At 45.5% G+C, this 18,048-nt stretch overlaps 1 protein-coding gene across 1 annotated transcript in view; it reads left to right on the forward strand.

The window, feature by feature from the left end:
- Positions 1-16,199: 16,199 nt before the first annotated feature.
- The window catches only part of RAB21 (RAB21, member RAS oncogene family), a 242,597-nt gene continuing 240,748 nt past the window's right edge, over positions 16,200-18,048 (forward strand). Inside the window, exon 1 of the mRNA XM_069229564.1 lies at positions 16,200-16,428. Coding sequence (XP_069085665.1) covers positions 16,282-16,428 — 147 coding nt within the window. The 5' untranslated portion in view covers positions 16,200-16,281. The remainder of the gene's footprint in view (positions 16,429-18,048) is intronic.

An 18,048-nucleotide genomic window follows, 5' to 3' on the forward strand; every position in this document is an offset into this window, starting at 1 on the left:
CCGTGTTACTGTTTTCAGTCGAATCTGATTCCTCTGTTGAAATGTCATGGTCCTGAGGGTTGTCTATTGGGTGTTTCATGCGATCTATCAGATTGTCCCATTGCTGTGCCCTCTCTGCGTTTCCCGCTCCTTTTGTCAGCTCCATGCGTAACGCCTCGCCTTCTGCTTCAGCCCATTTAATCAGAGTGTCTTTCCACATTTGGGCCCTCGGTCCTTTGGGATCTTTCCAGTGCATTGTGATTTCTCTTTTCCCTAAAATTAACGCTAGATCTATGAATTTGTTTTTCTTTTTTTTTTTGTGGGGTCTGGGAAAGTTTCCTAGTAGAGTTACTGCTGGGGTTCTCGCCAGTTTTCTTCCTGTAATCCTTTCGGTTTCTTTCATTACCTCTTCCCAGTAGTGTGCTAGTTCTCTACAAGTCCATAGCATGTGTAGTAAGTCTGCCCCTAGTTCTGTGCATCTGGGGCAGGTGCTGCTTGTGTTTTTGTACATTGATGTTAGCTTGGCTGGGCTCAGGTATGCTCTATGGTATATGTAGATGTTAATCAATTTAAACCGGGCATTCATAGACACTTTGTAGATTTGGGCTGTGATATGACTCCACTGTTCATCATCTATATATTCCCCGATATCTGCTTGCCATTGGGTTTTTAGAGTTTCTAGAGAGGTCAGTGCTTCTGTTTTCAGTGTTTTGTATATCGTGGACTTTGTCTTTCTGTCTCCCCCTATTGTGCAAATGGCGTGGCTTCCTGCATGGGTGGGTGGTTCCCTTAGTCCCTGTTTCCAGTGTCGCTGTATCAGAGCTATTAAGGATCTATGTGTAAGGAACATCCCGGGCGGGACCCCGCAGTGTGTCATCATGTCCGTGTATGTCATGAGCTCTCCATTCCTGTATAGGTCCCCTATCGTGGTTATTCTGTGCATCTCTAATTTCTGGATCCCTGCTATAGAGCTGCTTCTGGGGAGTAAAGTCAGGAATCGTAGGGGGAATTTTGGTGTATATGGGGACTTGACTCGCGCTCGCTGCAGACTACGCTTCCAGCATGCACTTATAACTTGATATTCCAGTGATTTTGTCACCTTCCTACCCCCTGGAGCCATTAGTATCTCCGCGAGAACTGCCGCCTTTGCTTTTTTCCCTGGGCTTTCAGCTTCAAGCGTTATTACATTGTGCCATTCCTTTGCTAGCCACTGGAGCTGTCCCGCCAGGTAGTATAGTTCCATGTTGGGGGCCGCTAATCCACCTTCCGCGGTGGGCCATTGCAATTTATGCAGGGCCAGTCTGTGGCGTCCCGCCCCCCATATAAAGCTGGTAATGACGAAATTGATTTCCCTAAAGGTTGCTCTGGGTATCAGCACCGGCAAAGTCGTGAAGCCATATAACATTCTGGGTAGTGCCAGCATTTTTGTCAGGGTCACTCGCCAGGTTACTGAGAGGGGCAATGTTTTCCAGAACTGGGTGGCTGATTTTAATGCCCGAACTGCTTGGTTTATATTTCCTTCTAGGACATCTCCCAGTTCATGATATATTTGTACGCCTAGATATCTGAATCTTGTTGAGTGCCATCCCAGGTTCTGGACGGTTGTGACCTGGGGGGACCCTTTCTGCAACGGGAAGAGGTGGGATTTCTGCCAGTTAATATGGAGTCCCGACACGCTCCCGAACCAGTCCAGTAGGGACATAACCCTCGGAAGATCCCTGCTTGGGTCCTTTATAAATAGTATCATATCATCGGCGTATAATGCAATTTGGTGCTTTCTTTCCCCTATACTTATTCCCTCATAGTATTTCTCCATCCTCGCCATCAAGGCCAATGGTTCCACTGCAATGGCGAACAGTAGTGGTGATAACGAGCAACCTTGCCTGGTGCCCCTCCCTATTTCATATGATTTCGAGATTGTATGTCCTGTGCGGACTCTTGCTGTGGGGGTGGTGTATAACAGTCTAGACCACTTCAGGAATCCTGGTCCCAAGCCCATCTTGTTCATTATTATTTGTAGATAGTACCATCGTAGGCTATCAAATGCTTTCTCAATGTCGACCACTAGTACCACAGCGTTGGTGAGGTTTGGCGAACCTGATTGCATTATTCCTATCAGTCTTCTAATGTTTGTGGCTGTATTGCGATTTGGTATGAAGCCTGTTTGTCGGGGTGGATTAATGCTTCCATGTGGGGCATTAGTCTAGTGGCTAGAATATGGCTTAATATTTTATAATCCATATTCAACATTGATAATGGACGGTATGATTTTACGCCCGTAGACGGACGATCTTGTTTTGGTAATGGGACCACTATAGCCTCATTGGTAGATCTGGGTAGGCTACCACACTCCCATGCCGCTCTATATATATCACTGATCAGTGGCGCTAGTAGGTCCACGTACTCTTTAAAGAATTCTGCTGGTAACCCATCTGCTCCTGGTACTTTTCCTCTGGCCATTGCTTCTACTGCCACTGTCACCTCTCGCGAGGTCACCATCTCCCCCAACCGTAGCTGGTCCTCTGCTGCTAAGGTCTGAAACTGGATATCGTCCAGGCTTCTCAGTCGGTCTGGTTCTATGGGTTCCGAGGGGAGGCATAGAGTGCCTCGTAGTATTCGGCGAAGCTGGCATTGATCTCTCCCTGACCGTATAATTTTCTGCCCTCCGCTGTCTCTTTCTCCATCACCAGGGATTGCTGCCTCGGTGGCGTCGCCAGCCAAGCCAGCAGTGCTCCTGCTTTGTCCCCTTCTCTGTGTTGTCTGCCTATGTATTTCCTGTAATCAAATCGCCTGAGCTTTTCTGGTGCACTGGTTATCTTATACTTGGTTTCTGATATTTGGGGTGCTAGAGCTGGATTATCTGGTCTATTTTGCTCCAGAGTTCTCAGTGCTTTCTCATGCTTGTCGATTTCCCCCTCTATTGCCTGTCGCACTCCCTGCGTTTCTGCTATACATTGTCCCCTTATTGTCACCTTGAACGCTTCCCATTCTTGCATTCGTGAGGAGGTCGAGCCTGCGTTATGTGTGAAAAACTCCTTGATTGCTTCTCTTATGACCTGTCGGTGGGCGCTGTCCTCTAGTGATTCTACGTTCATTCGCCAGTTCGGGATAGGGGGGCGGTCTCTCCGCCAATCTAGGGTAAGTAGCAGCGGATTATGATCCGATACTGTGCGGCATAAATATTCTGCATTGCGTACAGTGCTATTCCAGTCGGACGTGCAAGTCGTGCATAGGCGAGTAGAACGAGTAGTCTCTTTCCCGCGGGTGGAGATGCCTCCAAGTGTCAATCAGTCCCCAGTTCTTCTGCCAGTCTGTGAAGTTCTTGGCTGTCCTGTGTATAGGGGAGGCCTCTAGCGGCGGATGAGATCTGTCTAAGATCGTGTCTGACACACAATTGAAATCTCCCCCTACCACTGTTGTCTGCGTCAAGTGGGGACCCCACGCGCGAGACAGCGCCTGTAGGAAGGTGCTCTGGTCCTGGTTGGGGGCATAGATACCTGCCAGCGTGATGTCCCTACCCCCCAGTCGGCCCCTGACCAACACGTAGCGTCCTTCTCTATCTATTACCGTGTCTAGTTTTTGGAAGGGAGTCCCCGGGCATATCCATATCAGAACTCCTCGCAAATATGCTGAATATTCTGTGGCATATATCTGACCCCTCCATCTTTTGGACAGAGCTGCTACTTCTTTCCCTATCAAATGGGTCTCCTGTAGGATTGCTATTTGCACCCCTCGTCTTTTAATTTGATTATATACCCTGTATCGTTTAGCTGGGCTATTCAGACCTCTAATATTCCATGTGAGGATTTGTAATCTAGTGGTTTTTCCATATGTCCTTGTTATAGGTGAATCTCTGATAAGGTGCGCATGCCCTCGCCTCGTGTGTGATAGTGCCTTGGAGCTTTTGTCGGCTGATTCCCCCATGGAGGTGTATTCTCCCTAATTGAAGCCCTTTAACTGTAAACTTAACAATTTTTTTGTAACTTAAACTCCCTATCCCCAGGACCGGTGTGAGAACTTTCCCTGTCCAAACTGTCCCCAACTTGTAGACCATTGTGTATATGTTTGGAGGAGGCTAGGGTGGGGCCGTGTGCCGGGCCCTTGGACCCCGACCGGTTGCTTATGTGTAACTTTTCATTTGTCTTTTCCCTGGTGTCCCCGTTCCCCTGTTATACTTGCGGTGAGTGGAGTGCGGCCTTTCCTCGTTGCTGCGAAGTTTACTCTTTTTTGTTTCGCCTTTGGGTGTGGTGTGTCAGATGATCTCCTCTGACGTCCCAGGGGTGATCCGAGGGCGGCCCCCAGCTGTGTCTTGCGAGGAGCAGGAGGTTTCGTCAGGTCCTGAGTCCTGTTCGGATAACAACTCGGTCTGGCACGGGGTAGTGGCTCTTTCATGCCCCAGCGATGCCACTGCCTTCACGGTTTCCAGTCTTTCCCGTATGGTTTGGGAGAGGGGCGGGGTCAAGTCCTTCCGTTGCTTCTCTCGTCGTCGGGAGGGCCTTTCTTTTTTCCTGCACGCTTCTTCTCTGGGCCGCTGCTCTGTCGGGCCTTGCTCCTCCAACCATTCGCGCGCCTGCTGTGGCGTTGTAAAAAAAAGTGTGTTGTTGTTCGTGGGAACCCTTAGTTTGGCAGGGAATAGCATGGCATACTGGATGCTCTTTTCTCTGAGGCATCGTTTAACCTCCAGAAATGTGGCTCTTTGCTTCTGAGTGTATTTCGTGAAGTCCGGGAAGAGCATTACTCGCTCTCCACTCATTTTGATCCCTCCTTTTTTCCATGTTTGTGCCAGGATAAAGTCTCGGTCCTTGAAGTGCAAAAGTTTTGCCACAATCGGGCGCGGTCTGGCTCCGGGCGTGGGGGGCCTTGCTGGTACCCTATGGGCTCTTTCTATTGCGAAGTGTTCTGTTAGGCCCTCTGGCGCCATTTCCTTACGTATCGATTGTTCAAGGAAGGTTTCCCTGTCTGGTGCTTCACGTTCCGATTTTTCAGGGATGCCCACCAAGCGTAGGTTGTTCCTTCGTGCCCTGTTTTCAGCATCTTCTGCACGTGATTCCAGTATTTTTACCCTGGCCATCAGAGTGGCTGTGGTATTGGAGAGTGTCTTGCATTCAGGAGATAGTTGTTCTAAAGATTTTTCGTTGGCCGTTACTCTGTCGGACAGTTTCCTGTGATCATCTCTTAAGAGCGTCAGGTCGACAGACAGGGTGTCTATTTTAAGCTCCAGGGCCTCTCTGGAGGCTTGAGTTGCCTGTAGCAGAGTGTCTAGGGTGGTTCCCTCATTGGTCTCACCGCACATTCCTTCTTTTGTTGAGCTGCTGTCTTCTCCTGGGCCCTCACGCTTCTTAGGTTTACCCATTTTCAGTGGGTGTTGTGTCTTAATGTCACTGTGTGTGGGTTCCCTCCTGGGCTGCTTGTGCCTTGGTTGCCCTTTGTGTTGTGTCCTGTGTCAAGGAGGGCTCTGCTTACTTTTCCCCCATTCTGGTAGTGCGTGTTGTAGGTCCCACGAATCAAGTTGCACCGCGTTGGCCGTCTTGATATCTGAACATATTTTCATCGCCCACTCCTCCGTTTTGCCTTTGCCTTGTCTTGGCAACCTCCCCCAGTTCTCCCCGGGGCCCGGTCTGTAATTTTCTAGGCCCCACGGGCTCATCCCTGGGTCCTCTTACTGTCTCTTCACCCTCCTGCTTCTGGTTTCCCCTGTTTCTCCTCTGCGCTGGTGGATGGGTCAGGACTGGTGTCTGAGGTCTTTCCCGTATTCCTGCTAGGTTTCTCCTGCGTCACCTCCAGGCCTGGCTCTTTGCCCGGGTTCCCTCCTCTGATCCCCCTTACCGCTCGTCTGAATTGCCACTTCGGGACCAGCGCAGGTTCCAAGCGCAGCCCCCGTGCTCCGGTGGCTTGTTACTGTGCCGATGTTATGCGGTTCCCTGGTTCTCCTCTGTCGTCCGGCCTTCAGTCTTGCGTCTTTGCGGGGCCGCCATTTTGTCTTGCCGCTCCGTTTCCATTTCGAGGCCGTATAACCATCAAACTACTGTTTTAGGCATTTCGGTTGCTGTTGCTCAGTGCACCGGGGGTTCCTTTAGGTGCCATATGTTTACCAAGTTCTTTGTTGGGGCCCAGGTAACAGGATTATTTGTGCAAAGATCGGCAGCCCTCGGGAGCTCCGCTTTACACGTGCTGCTCCATTGGCTTCCAGCCACGCCCCCTGAACTCTACTATATACCACTACACTCAACAGTGTACTCTGCAACACTTCACTCTATGCTACACCATTCTACGCCACTACCCTCTAAGCCACTGCAATCTATCCTCCGCCACTCCATTCTACGTTGCTGCACTCTATGCTACTGCACTGAACACCAATGCACTCTACACCCCTTTACTCAAAACCAATACACTCTACATTAATATACTTTGCACCACTGCACTTTAAGCCACTATATCACATTTCACTCTACATCACTTTACTCTGCACCACTCTACACCACTGCGCTCTTCACCACTCTGCTCCACTTTATTCTGCACCACTGCACATTATGCCATTGCACTCTACTCTGCACAACTCCACTCTACTCCAGTGCACTCTACACCACTATACTCTGCATCACTCCACGCCACTCTAATCTATTCTACATCACTGCACTCTAAGGCACTGCACTCTTCACCACTCCACTCTACACCTCTGCACTCTACCATTAATTACTCCACACCATTTCACTCTACTTTGAAACACTCTACTCTACGCCACTGCAGTCTACTATGCACCACTATACTCTATGCCACTGCACTCTATGCTGACTCCACGTCACTGCACTCTGCACCACTTCACTCAAAACTAGTGGACTCTATGCCACTGTACTTTACGCCAATCAACTCTGCACCACTGTACCTTACACTACTTCACTATAAGCCACTCCATGATACTCCACTCTGCTCCATTAAACTCTACTACACTTTAGGACAACCTATTCCACTCTGTGCCACTTTACACTCCACTCTACGACGCTCTATGCAAATCCCTCTATGCTACTTTATGCCTCTTTACTCCACTCTATTCGATGACCCACTACTCCACTCTACTTCACACCACTCCACATTGACAATCACTGCCACTCCACTCTAGTTGACTCTGCATCTCTATTCTACTCTGCCATTCCACTCTCCTACACTTGACTCTACAACAATCTACTCTGCTCTACACCACTCTATTCTACAGCACTAAACATTACTCCTCACAGCACCTTCTACGCCACTCCTCTCTGCTCTGCACCACTCCACTCTACGGCACTGTACTCCACTCTGACACTCTACTCCACTCTGTGCCACTCAACTCTATGCCAACGCATGCCTTTCCACTCTGAAACACTCTACGCCCTCCACGATACTCCATGAAATGCCACTTCACTGCACACCACTCATCTCACTAAATTGCACACTCGATTTCCTTGTCCAGTCATAAAGGAAATGTTTATTTTTATTTTACCTGTCAGTGAAATCGCTCATCCGGTGGAGCCCAAGAACATCACCCACCTCTGCTTCAATCCACTAAATCACTTAAAAGAAAATATGTGTAAATAAAGTTAAATGCGAAAGGGATTTTACCCCACAAAAATTGCAGTTGCACTCTACTCCACGAGGCCTGCAACAGAGTCTATCAGCGCTTAACACTTTCATTGACCAGCATGGTATAGAAATAAACCTGGCCAAAAATTAAACTGATGAGGCTCCTTGGGGCGAATCATAAATCTTTCAATTGGTTCCTAGGAGACAAAAAAGTGGAGGTGGTGCAGTCATATAAATATCTGGGAGTCCATCTCGAACCGCGTCTGAAATGAAAATGTCACCTGCTGTCAATCCAGGCAAAGGCCCACTCACTAACTTACAGTTTTAAGTTGCTTAAGAGGAAGCTGGACTGTCCAAATTGGTCTCACTTTTTTAAAATCATGGCAGCCCAGTTGTTCCCAGCCATTTCTTATGGGACTGAAGTGCTGCAGGGCCGGGAGATTACATCATTAAACACGAGCCAAGTTAGAGCTTACAAGGCTGTCTTCAACATTCTGAAAAGCGCCTCCCCGCCCAGGTCAGGCTAGAGATAGGCTTAAAAAAATGATTTTTTTAACGACAGGGAGCCTTTCTCAAAGCATCATGGAGGCTACGGCTTGCAGAGAACACCTCCATACTCCACTTCAGCTGGCAAGAAATCCAGGCACAACAAACTAGTAACAGAAAAGGATCTTGGGGAAGTTATCTAAACCAAGCCATTATTAGCCTGGGTATGGAAGATGCATGGAAAAGCGGCACAGGGAATTCCGAATCCACTAGATTAGTTAATATTTCGGTTCACGTTCTTTCACTCATTACTGACAAAGCCACCCTAGCCAAAAGACGGCATGCCTAGGCAGTTTTAGGGTCCTACTGGACTCTGTCTCCTCAAGGTTACCTAGCTGCACACTTTTCCAATCGAACAAAACAACAATTTTTGTTATGTAAATAAAGTGAAACGTGAAAGGGATTTTACCTCACAAAAATTGCAGTCGCACTCTACACTAGTGACTACTAATGACCCCGCAAAAAATGAAGAATGTAACACACAATTCCATTTTAAGTTTTTATAAAAATACAGTTTGCGCTATTAAGCACAACATCTGATTTTCTGCTGTGTTTGTGTCCCATGAAGTTTAAAAATGTCTCCTTTAATCGGACAGCAGGAGCCAGTGAATCTTCTGCCAAAACAGAAAGCAATTATTACCCGACTCGTCCTGCTTGAAAAGATGAGAAGTCGACCTCTGTGTGCTTAGTTTATAAAATATCTTCCCAACCATGCACTGAAGGTCTGCCTGCCTGCAGAAAACCAAAGGTACGAGAAACACCATAGCCAAACTTTGCCCACAATGGCTTTCCCATTATCTCACTTTCGCAGCATTCACCAACAGCCATTGAAATGTATGACTATCACGGAAAACAGCGATTAGATATGTAATTGTGCACAAGCGGTGAGTAATTAAGCTGAATCGAAAGAAGAGTGTACATTTAAAACAAATATTCAGTTGAGCCGCAGAGGTCTCTTAGGTATGTTTATCTTTATGTTTTACTTGTTTTACACTTGTTTATTCACAAAAGCATATTCCCTCAAGTAGGGCCTTTTGCTCATAGCCAAAATGTTACCAGGAAAGGTAAACTACAGCTGAATTTCTACACAAGTGCAGCCCTATGAACAGGAAAACTAACATTGTCCCACAATTGTTACTTTATAAGTGCTGGGATTTTACAGTTTGATCCCGCTTGCTTGCTGGTGATTCTTTGCTCTGCAGCAGATCTTGGACAACACTTCAAGCGCCCTGAAAAAGTAAAGGTTCTAATAAGATGTACTATGGCCCTTCTGCTTCCTTGAGGAGTTCACACAAATGTTTGCACTGCGTGTGACGTAACTTCCGGCGCAACAGATGTGCATAGTAACTTTGCACGAGTGTTTGGTATTCGTCCCAGAAAAGACAAGTTTCCTTTGATGCATGTAAAGCAAATGAGTTCATGCAAGCAGTGGGTTCAACAGAAGTGAGTAATTAACTTCTCCCGAGTTTATTTCAAAGTCCATCCAACTATTGTTACCAATTGTTAACATGTTGGTGGATGGATCACAAATGTGGAAAAACGTTGAAAAATGTAAATGTTGTGATCCGTGAGGGGGGAGGAACCAAAAGTAGTGATTAGGGATAAAGGTGACCCTATCAATATTCTGCAGGATGCTACTGCAGTCCGGGCACTAACAGCCCAGGGCATCTCTCCTGGGGCAGTACACTTCTGTGACCCAGGAACCAGCGGCCAAGGATTTGGAGCTGTAGGAGTAAGTGCTTGTCAGGACACCACCAAAGCCTAGACACTAGCATGCTAGGAAGACGGTTATGGGTGAAAGCGCTGCTGCGACCATGGCACTCTCAGCCTTGGGAAAACACTGAATTGAAGGCACAGCTCCAGCCCTGCAGTCACTGGCTGCCTAGGGGTCGGTACCGGGTGTGGGCACTTTTGCATCAAGGCTCTGGTAGCGTATAGGCAGCACCCACTTTAACCTGCATTTGGCAGGTGTCATCCTCTTTTCACTTATATTCACCCACCTTACACATAAAATGCCTCCATTGTCTTTAATGGTGGTCACCCACTTCTCAAACCTATATTACCCTTCAAATAGTCCTCATTTAATAGTCACCTTAATGAGAACACTCCCTTTAACTCCTGACTTCACCAGCATTTTTGAGTCAAGTGATAGGTATGAAGCTGCATTCTCAAGAGGAGGAAGCAACCACAGACAGCTTCATTTTAAATAAATGTAGCCTTCCAAGTACTGCAACGCAGTTCTTAACATAGCAAGCATTGGTAAAGCCTGTGGGTTCCGCTTGTGGGACCAATGGCTTTACCTGTACCTTTTGGTGAAGCTGTACAGCATCATCAAAATCACTTTTTTGCTGATGCTGTGCAGCATTGCCAAAAGAAAAAAGGTACAATGATGAGTCTACCAATGAGCTCTTCAATTTGTAGGCACCTACACGCATACAGTGCCTACAAAGTGACGCATATTCTCCCATAATTTTGCTGTAATTTTGCATAATTATCCTGCAGCAAATGACACAAGTTAGACCCACCCCTCATCCACTCCGTCCCCCAAGGCTTACTTTTTATTTTTAAATTGTTTTACTCTGGGGCCAGCAGTTGCATACTGCCAGTGGACTGCTGGCTAATCCTCAGGAATGATTTCATCTTTTTTAATGTATGTGAGGTAATCAGATACTCATTTTTACATCATCCTCGTGTCATCGGCAGTGATCCAATTTAAAGTAATCAGGTGTTCATTTTCAAGTCATTCTCAAATCATTAGATACTGGTTTCTAAACTCTGATGATGACTTCAGGTGCTTGATAATGTCTGATAATGGGAAAAGAATGTATGTAGTAGTTGGGTGATCACCAAATGGCTATGGGATGGCTTTTAAAGTAATCTTCTTTGTCATGGGACTTCATTATTGTGAGTCTTACTTCTGTTATTGAGAAAAAAAGTATCTCTACTGTGAAACCTGAATTTACTACTAATGATTTAGATTTGTTATGAGTTAAGAATTTGCATAGAAATTAACCTAACATAGAAAATAATGTGCGTCTTGGAAAATGTGTCCACTTGAGTGGCCGTCATTTTATACGTAATGCTTTATTAAATGGATATTAAAATTAATTGAAGTGCATGCATTAAAATAATTGTAGGAGCGTGTTATATTTGTAATTCTACATTATGTATTAGCTTTATTAATTATAGGCCTTAAGTTTGCGAGCCTCATATTAAGCTGCACTGTTTAATAAAATCGTGGGAATGTATGCTCAGAGAAATAAATGCATGTATTGTTCACACTGTGTTGACCAAACTTTGCAGATGTCTGTAACTTTCTCATGAGAACTGCTTTCTAGAATGTCTTGTAGCAGAAGACGTTACAATGTATAGTTTCATGCGTGAGACAGCGATGTTCCAGGAGCTAACAATGGATGCAGTGACTGAAGCACGGATGGCAACAAAAAGGTTACCTGACGATGGGAACAGGAGAAGAGGAGCCAATCATCGACATGAGAAAGACAGTTTAGTTATATCTTAGATTTGGGTTTTATTTGTATTGGACTAATTGTAAACGTACGGTTTTCTAACACAGATAACGTGGGAAGAACTTTAGATGATTTTAACCTAGCCCGACTTCACAGATGGAGGGGAGGTTTTTTCTATTCTGGTTGAGGAGCTGAACAGTTCCTGGTGATTTATTTTCTATCTTTAACTTTATTGCTTAAATCTCTAATGCTGAATGCTGACCCCTTAGAATCTGCTTCTTAAATGGTTCAGGTAGTTTAGAGTCCCCGTCTCTGACCCATTCCCTTTTCACTGCCGTTTGCTGATGCTGACCGAACTGATGTCCAACTGATGAAGAGAATCGCAGCTTGCTAATCCATACTGAGGAGAGGTATAATAAAATGCTAATGTCTATGTCATAGATCTGTTTTTTGTTTCTAGGTATCAACCGCTATTTTGATAGAGCCATAGTTAGATGTTTTTCCAAATTTACTCGAGTAAATTGTTTAATGAAGTCCAAACATGCTAGTCTAATCAGAGGCTAGTTAGGGAGACCCAGAAAATGCTAACAAATTATTATTAGAGAATTTATGTTATTCACCTATTGAATCCAGATGTATGCTATTTCTATTGTGCAGTTATTCTTGTTATTAATTTGTACTGTGACCTTTGAATGCTTGGCTATCAATGCTTTGGCTGAATTGAGATTCTTTAGAAGATTTGTTCAACCGGTGTTGTTTATGTATGTCTACCATCTGGTTTTGAGACTAATTTACATGACCTTAGCATTGTTATATAGGGAAATAAACTTTCCAACTTTTACACAAAGGTGTGGGTATTCGTGGACAAATGGGTCATGGTGTGTGAAGATCACTGACTCCAAAGGTATATGTTGGTGTTTATTGGTTATGATGAAGTAATTGCATTGACATTTGGGATTTATGGTGGAATCACTCTAAGGTAGTCAAAAGGTCGAAAGAACTTCTAACTCGTCCCCTTATAAAACAAAATTACAAGACCAAATAAGGACTGACGCGCTAACACTACACATCTTTGAAATTTGCCTGTGAGTATTATTACACCTTACCCCTACATTCCAATCTAGCTGCTCTTAACCCGTTGAGTGCGGGCGTCGGCCACTGGCCGATGCCCGCACTACCTCCCTGGCGCGGGTCACGACCAGTGGCCGACACCAGGGAGGGGGTAAGAAAATCCTTGGGTGCGTCGCACCCGAGGATTTTTTATTTATTTTCCCACTACCCGGAAGACACAGAAGCTTTTCTGTGTCTCCCCCTGCCCCCCACCCGCCCCTTTGTGACGTCACATTGCTGTTTTCCCTATCAGAGCAGGAAGCGGCCATAAGGCTCTGATGGGGAAAACCGCCCCAAGCAGCCTTCCCCACGTTCGGGAAGACCTCGTATGAAAGGGGAGACTCTCCTCTTTCAAACGAGGCCTTCCTGAATGCGTTTCCTGGCCCTTGGTCGCAGCACAGCTGTGATCGAGGGCCAGGAAACACCACTAGACACCAGGGATTTCACTTGGGGGGGGGTCAGACCCCTTGGAAAATGGCCCGGCCTCCCCGGGCATTTTCTTTGGGGGGGCGTGATCGAGCGAAATCGCGCTCTATTGCACCGCCCCCAGGGGTTTACTTAAAAAATATATATATATATATATAATAATTTGACAGGGGGTCGCCTGTGGGCAGGGAGACCCCCTGTGGAGGCAATACTTTTTTTTAGTAGTTGTAGGGTTTCCCTGGGGGCCATTTTGGCCCCCAAGGAAACCATACAACTACTAAAAAAAATATATATATATATATATATATATATATATATATATAGAGAGAGAGAGAGAGATAGATCTATATATATATATATATATATATATATCACTTTTTTCAATGCATGTGTGGTTTACCTGGGGGCTGCGATCGGCCCCCAGGAAAACCAGACCCACATATCAAAGTGATATATATATATTTAGGCAGCAATAAAAAAAGTCAAGTAAGGCTTGTGATTATGTTTCTGCTACAAAAGGATCAGACTTTTCTCTAGTGGCAGTTTTAGTGCCATAGAGAAGCGCCGAAGGTTTATATGCCTACTGCAAAGAGCAGATCTGTATTTTATGTAAATAGCTGAGTACATTAGTAAAGTGTGCCGTTTCCTACACTATAATACAAATGAAATGTATGCGCGGGATGGGTGGCGGCTATGGAGAGATGAAAGGCACTTTTGCTGGATGGTAATGAGGGAATCCGAGTAGGAGGACATGGGAGTGGGAGCACTAATAATGATTGTTGGACTGGGCGCAGGAGGTGCTTAAGACAGTGACGAATGGTATGTGACAAGGTGTTTTTTGAGTGTTTTGAAGGAATGTGCTGATTGAGGGACGAAGCGCAGGTAAGTTGGCCCCTACTGTTGCACGTATCACACACACACCAGCAATTTTGTGACTGTCTACGTAGGCTAGTGTTTTAGAGCAACAGTTTAGCTAATAGCAGAGATGGCATCTTAATGGATGACTGCTGCTGACGCCGTCACTTGGGTTATAGAGGACAGCTCTGACATAGGATCAGAGACTGAGACAGCAGATACTGAGACAGTATCTGAGGGATAGGACAATGGCGCAGACTCTGGGAGTGATTCTTCAGTCGGAGAAGTCCCATTGGATAACTCCTCTTCCAGTAAATTATGAGGGAGGTGATGGGGACAGTCCTGCTGTCCATTCGCAAGCACAGTCTGTGCAACGGGGCAATAGTGGGTTAGCCCAACCCTGGGAGCCGGTAAATGCGGCGGCAAGCACAGAGAGAGAGAGAGTGCTCTCTTAGGAGCTCCCCAACTTAGTTTGGCACCAAATTCCACTGCTTCTCAACACCTTATCTTGTGGCCATTTTGGAAATACAAAGGTTTTCTTGATACCTATGTTTCACTCTTTATATTTCCGCAAATTAATTGCTGTATACCCGGAATAGAATGAAAACCCATTGCAAGGTGCAGCTCATTAATTGGCTCTGGGTACCTAGGGATCTTGATGAACCTACAAGCCCTATATATCCCCGCAACCGGAAGAGTCTAGCACACATAACGGTATATTGCTTTAAAAAATCTGACATTGCAGGAAAAAGTTACAGAGTAAAACGTGGAGAAAAATGGCTGGTTTTTTCAGCTCAATTTCCATATTTTTTTATTTCAGCTGGTATTTTATGTAGAAAAACCTTGTAGCATCTACACAAATGACCCCTTGCTGAATTCAGAAGTTTGTCTAATTTTCAGAAATGCTTAGCTTTCCGGGATTCAGTATTAGTTTCACACCCATTCCTGTCACTAACTGGGAGGCTGAAAGCACCAAAAATAGTAAAAATTGAGTATGTCCCAGTAAAATGCCAAAATTGTGTTGAAAAATGTGGTTTTCTGATTCTACTCTGCCTGTTCCTGAAACTTGGGAAGATGGTGATTTTAGCACTGCAAACCCTTTGTTGGTGCCATTTTCGGTGAAAAAACCACAAGCCCTCTTCGACAGCTCTTTTTTCCCATTTGTTTTTTAAAAAACGAACTTTTAGGTGTATTTTGGCTAATTTCTTGGTCTCCTCCAGGGGAACCCAGAAACTCTGAGTACCTTTAGAATCCCTAGGATGTTGGAAAAAAGGACACTAATTTGGCATGGATAGCTTATGTGGACAAAAAGTTAGTTATGAAGGCCTAAGCGCAAACTACCCCAAATAGCCAAAAAAGGGCTCAGCAGGGGGGTTGGGGGGTGGATGAGAGGAGACCCAGCAGCTAAGAGGTTAACGAAAAGAAAAAGAGCATCATATTGTATTGTATTGTAAGCGTATTTATATAGCGCTTACTACCCCTGACGAGGCGTCGAAGCGCTTTTCGATGAGTAGCACGCTACTCCGGTATCCAACAAGAATTAGTGATGGATTAGTATAATTTAAATAAGGAGTACAGTTTTAGTATTATTATGAGTTAATTTGAGTTGCGGATATGAGAGTTTGTTAGTTAGATTGACTGGAGTAATGGAGGGGTGGAGGAGGAAAGAAATCCAGAAGTGTTAGTTGGGAGTTTATCCTTCATTTACTCAATCCAAAGGCTTGAGATGAATAAAAGGGGAGCGGAGGAGAAAGAGGATGTGGAAGGGTTAGGGAGAGCATAGTAGCAGGGTGAGATGAATGCAGGAGAATTTAGTAGGGTTGTGTGGGAGGTCACAGAGGTAGAGTGAGGTTTGGTGAGTTAGATGTGGAGGTGGAGGGAAGAGCTTAGGCAGAGATATTTAGGAGATGAAAGTGGTCGAGCTTTTGGTCTAGTCATAAAATTACAGCCCATGCGCGGAAAGAGCTTGGGATAATCACGCAAACCGAAAACGAAACTTAACACTGAAAAGCAGGGGATGAGACTAAGGGATGGTCGCTGTAGCACGTGAGGACCCCAAGATAGGCTGAAAGCGTCACAAACAACAATATTATGAACCAGCCTGGTATCAGTCACCAGATCGCTTAGTGTTTACTTCCCCCAACCAACTACGATAACACCCTAAATCTTCAAATCCACTAGCAACCACCAAGTTGGGCAATTAGAGCCCATGTCTCTGGGCATGCGCAGTTCCACGCCTTGACGCGCGGGTCACGTGACGCGGACGTCTCCGCAGGTCGCTTCCTGTGATGGGAACCAGTCGCGGCTCTGCGCTGTCAGATCCCAGGAAGCGGCGCGCGAGATGACGATGGCGGCGACTGGCGGAGTCGGGAACAAGGCTTTCTCCTTTAAAGTGGTGCTGCTCGGGGAGGGCTGCGTGGGCAAAACCTCCCTGGTGCTGCGGTACTGCGAGAACAAGTTCAATGACAAGCACATCACCACACTGCAGGTGAGATGAGCCTGGGCCGAGCCCACTGGTGCGCAGGTCCCCACTGCCCCCTCCTGTGCGGCTGTCAAAAACAACTGAGTGCTCTCCCAGCCGTGGCGACCCTGACACCACTTGTCAAACTAACCACTTCCGGTTCTTGTAAGATCTGTCCCGTTTATAACGGGCGGAGTATATGTTATTATGAGAGGGCACGTCTTCACGAGAGAAAAGGTGTATATTAATGCCAACTAGGGTGGGGCCAGTAGTTATATATTGTCCAATTAAAAAGGTAGTATGTTTCTCTATAAGAAGCTCAATGTGATTGAATGGGGGGCAAGTGAAACCAAAGCCCTGTGGCTGCAGTTGAGTGTGTGTGAAGATACTTAGGTTCCTGCTGAGAGTCACTTAAGGATGACAACAAAGGTTAGTGTATTCGAAAGGAGAACGTGATCATGCTTGCTGTCAAGGAGATTAGACGGTGAACGTGATGCTGATATGATACAAGATCTGTATGGGACTATGACGTAGTATATTATACCATTGCTTAGAATGGAAAAAAGTAAGTGCAGGTACTCCTTATCTCAGGGTACCTGTCAGCTACTGAGAAGTGCTGGTATTCTGTAAGTCAGAGTTTTGCACCCTAGCTGAAAAGTGCCTGTACACCCTCTTTCAAATTAAAAAAAAAGTTCAAATACTCCCGACAATGCATGCCCATTTAAAAGCATTGATATTAGGAGTGGAACAAATGGACTCGGGTAACCTACATGTTAAAAAAAGAGGTAGCGACACAGGTGGGGAGAGATAGTCACTATGAAGTTCAGTGTCATGGGTAGTATCAGACTGATATAGTCTGCCAGTGCATATGCATTTTTTTTATTTTTTTTAACAAACCCATCCGTCCAACGAATTATACAAGGAAGAAAGTCATGTGGTTCTGGCTTACTGTGCAACAAACGGGATGCAGTTTAATATAGCTTAGGTACGTAGAGGACATAAAGAGATGTTTGCGTATCCAGCAAGTCACAGGGTGTGTTGCAGATAAAATGGCTTAGGTAGTTGAGGCACTTGCTGCAGCTGTTTCTGTATAATCTCTGGTCACACGTTTGAATTGTCAAAAAAAAAGCTTAGAAGGTTAATGTGCAGGCTGCAGAGAATGGCGTATAAAGTAAATCACATAGTTCCATTTTATGTAGCTTAGCATAGTGTGTTAATCATGTTTTATTAAGCGGCACAGGACTTTTTTTTATTGTGTATTATACAAGTGGCCATTATTAGTAAATTCACAGGCCTTTGGCAGTTTCACTGACAAATGCATAGATCTACATATCTTCAATGTTTACAGAGCTTGAGAAAGTCCAAACACTTTCATATTACCATTTAATTTTTGTCATCTTGACACCAGATAGGCTGATGTCGCCTTGTTTGCACTGACTGGGTGATATGTCTGGCGAGAAAATGAGTGCGCCCAGAAGAGAATCCTTTCAAACTGCTCCCAACAACGACACCATTAAAACACAAGAAATTGCTATTTTTTCATGAAGTGAGTTAGTTTACCAACTGGAGAGCAAAGAAGTCCCCCATGCCCTCTGTAGGCTGCTGATGAGATACACGCAAAACCCTGAAACAGCCTGAGCGTTGCTG

The sequence above is a fragment of the Pleurodeles waltl genome, chromosome 4_1, assembly GCF_031143425.1.
Source record: "Pleurodeles waltl isolate 20211129_DDA chromosome 4_1, aPleWal1.hap1.20221129, whole genome shotgun sequence".
Lineage (NCBI taxonomy): Eukaryota > Metazoa > Chordata > Amphibia > Caudata > Salamandridae > Pleurodeles > Pleurodeles waltl.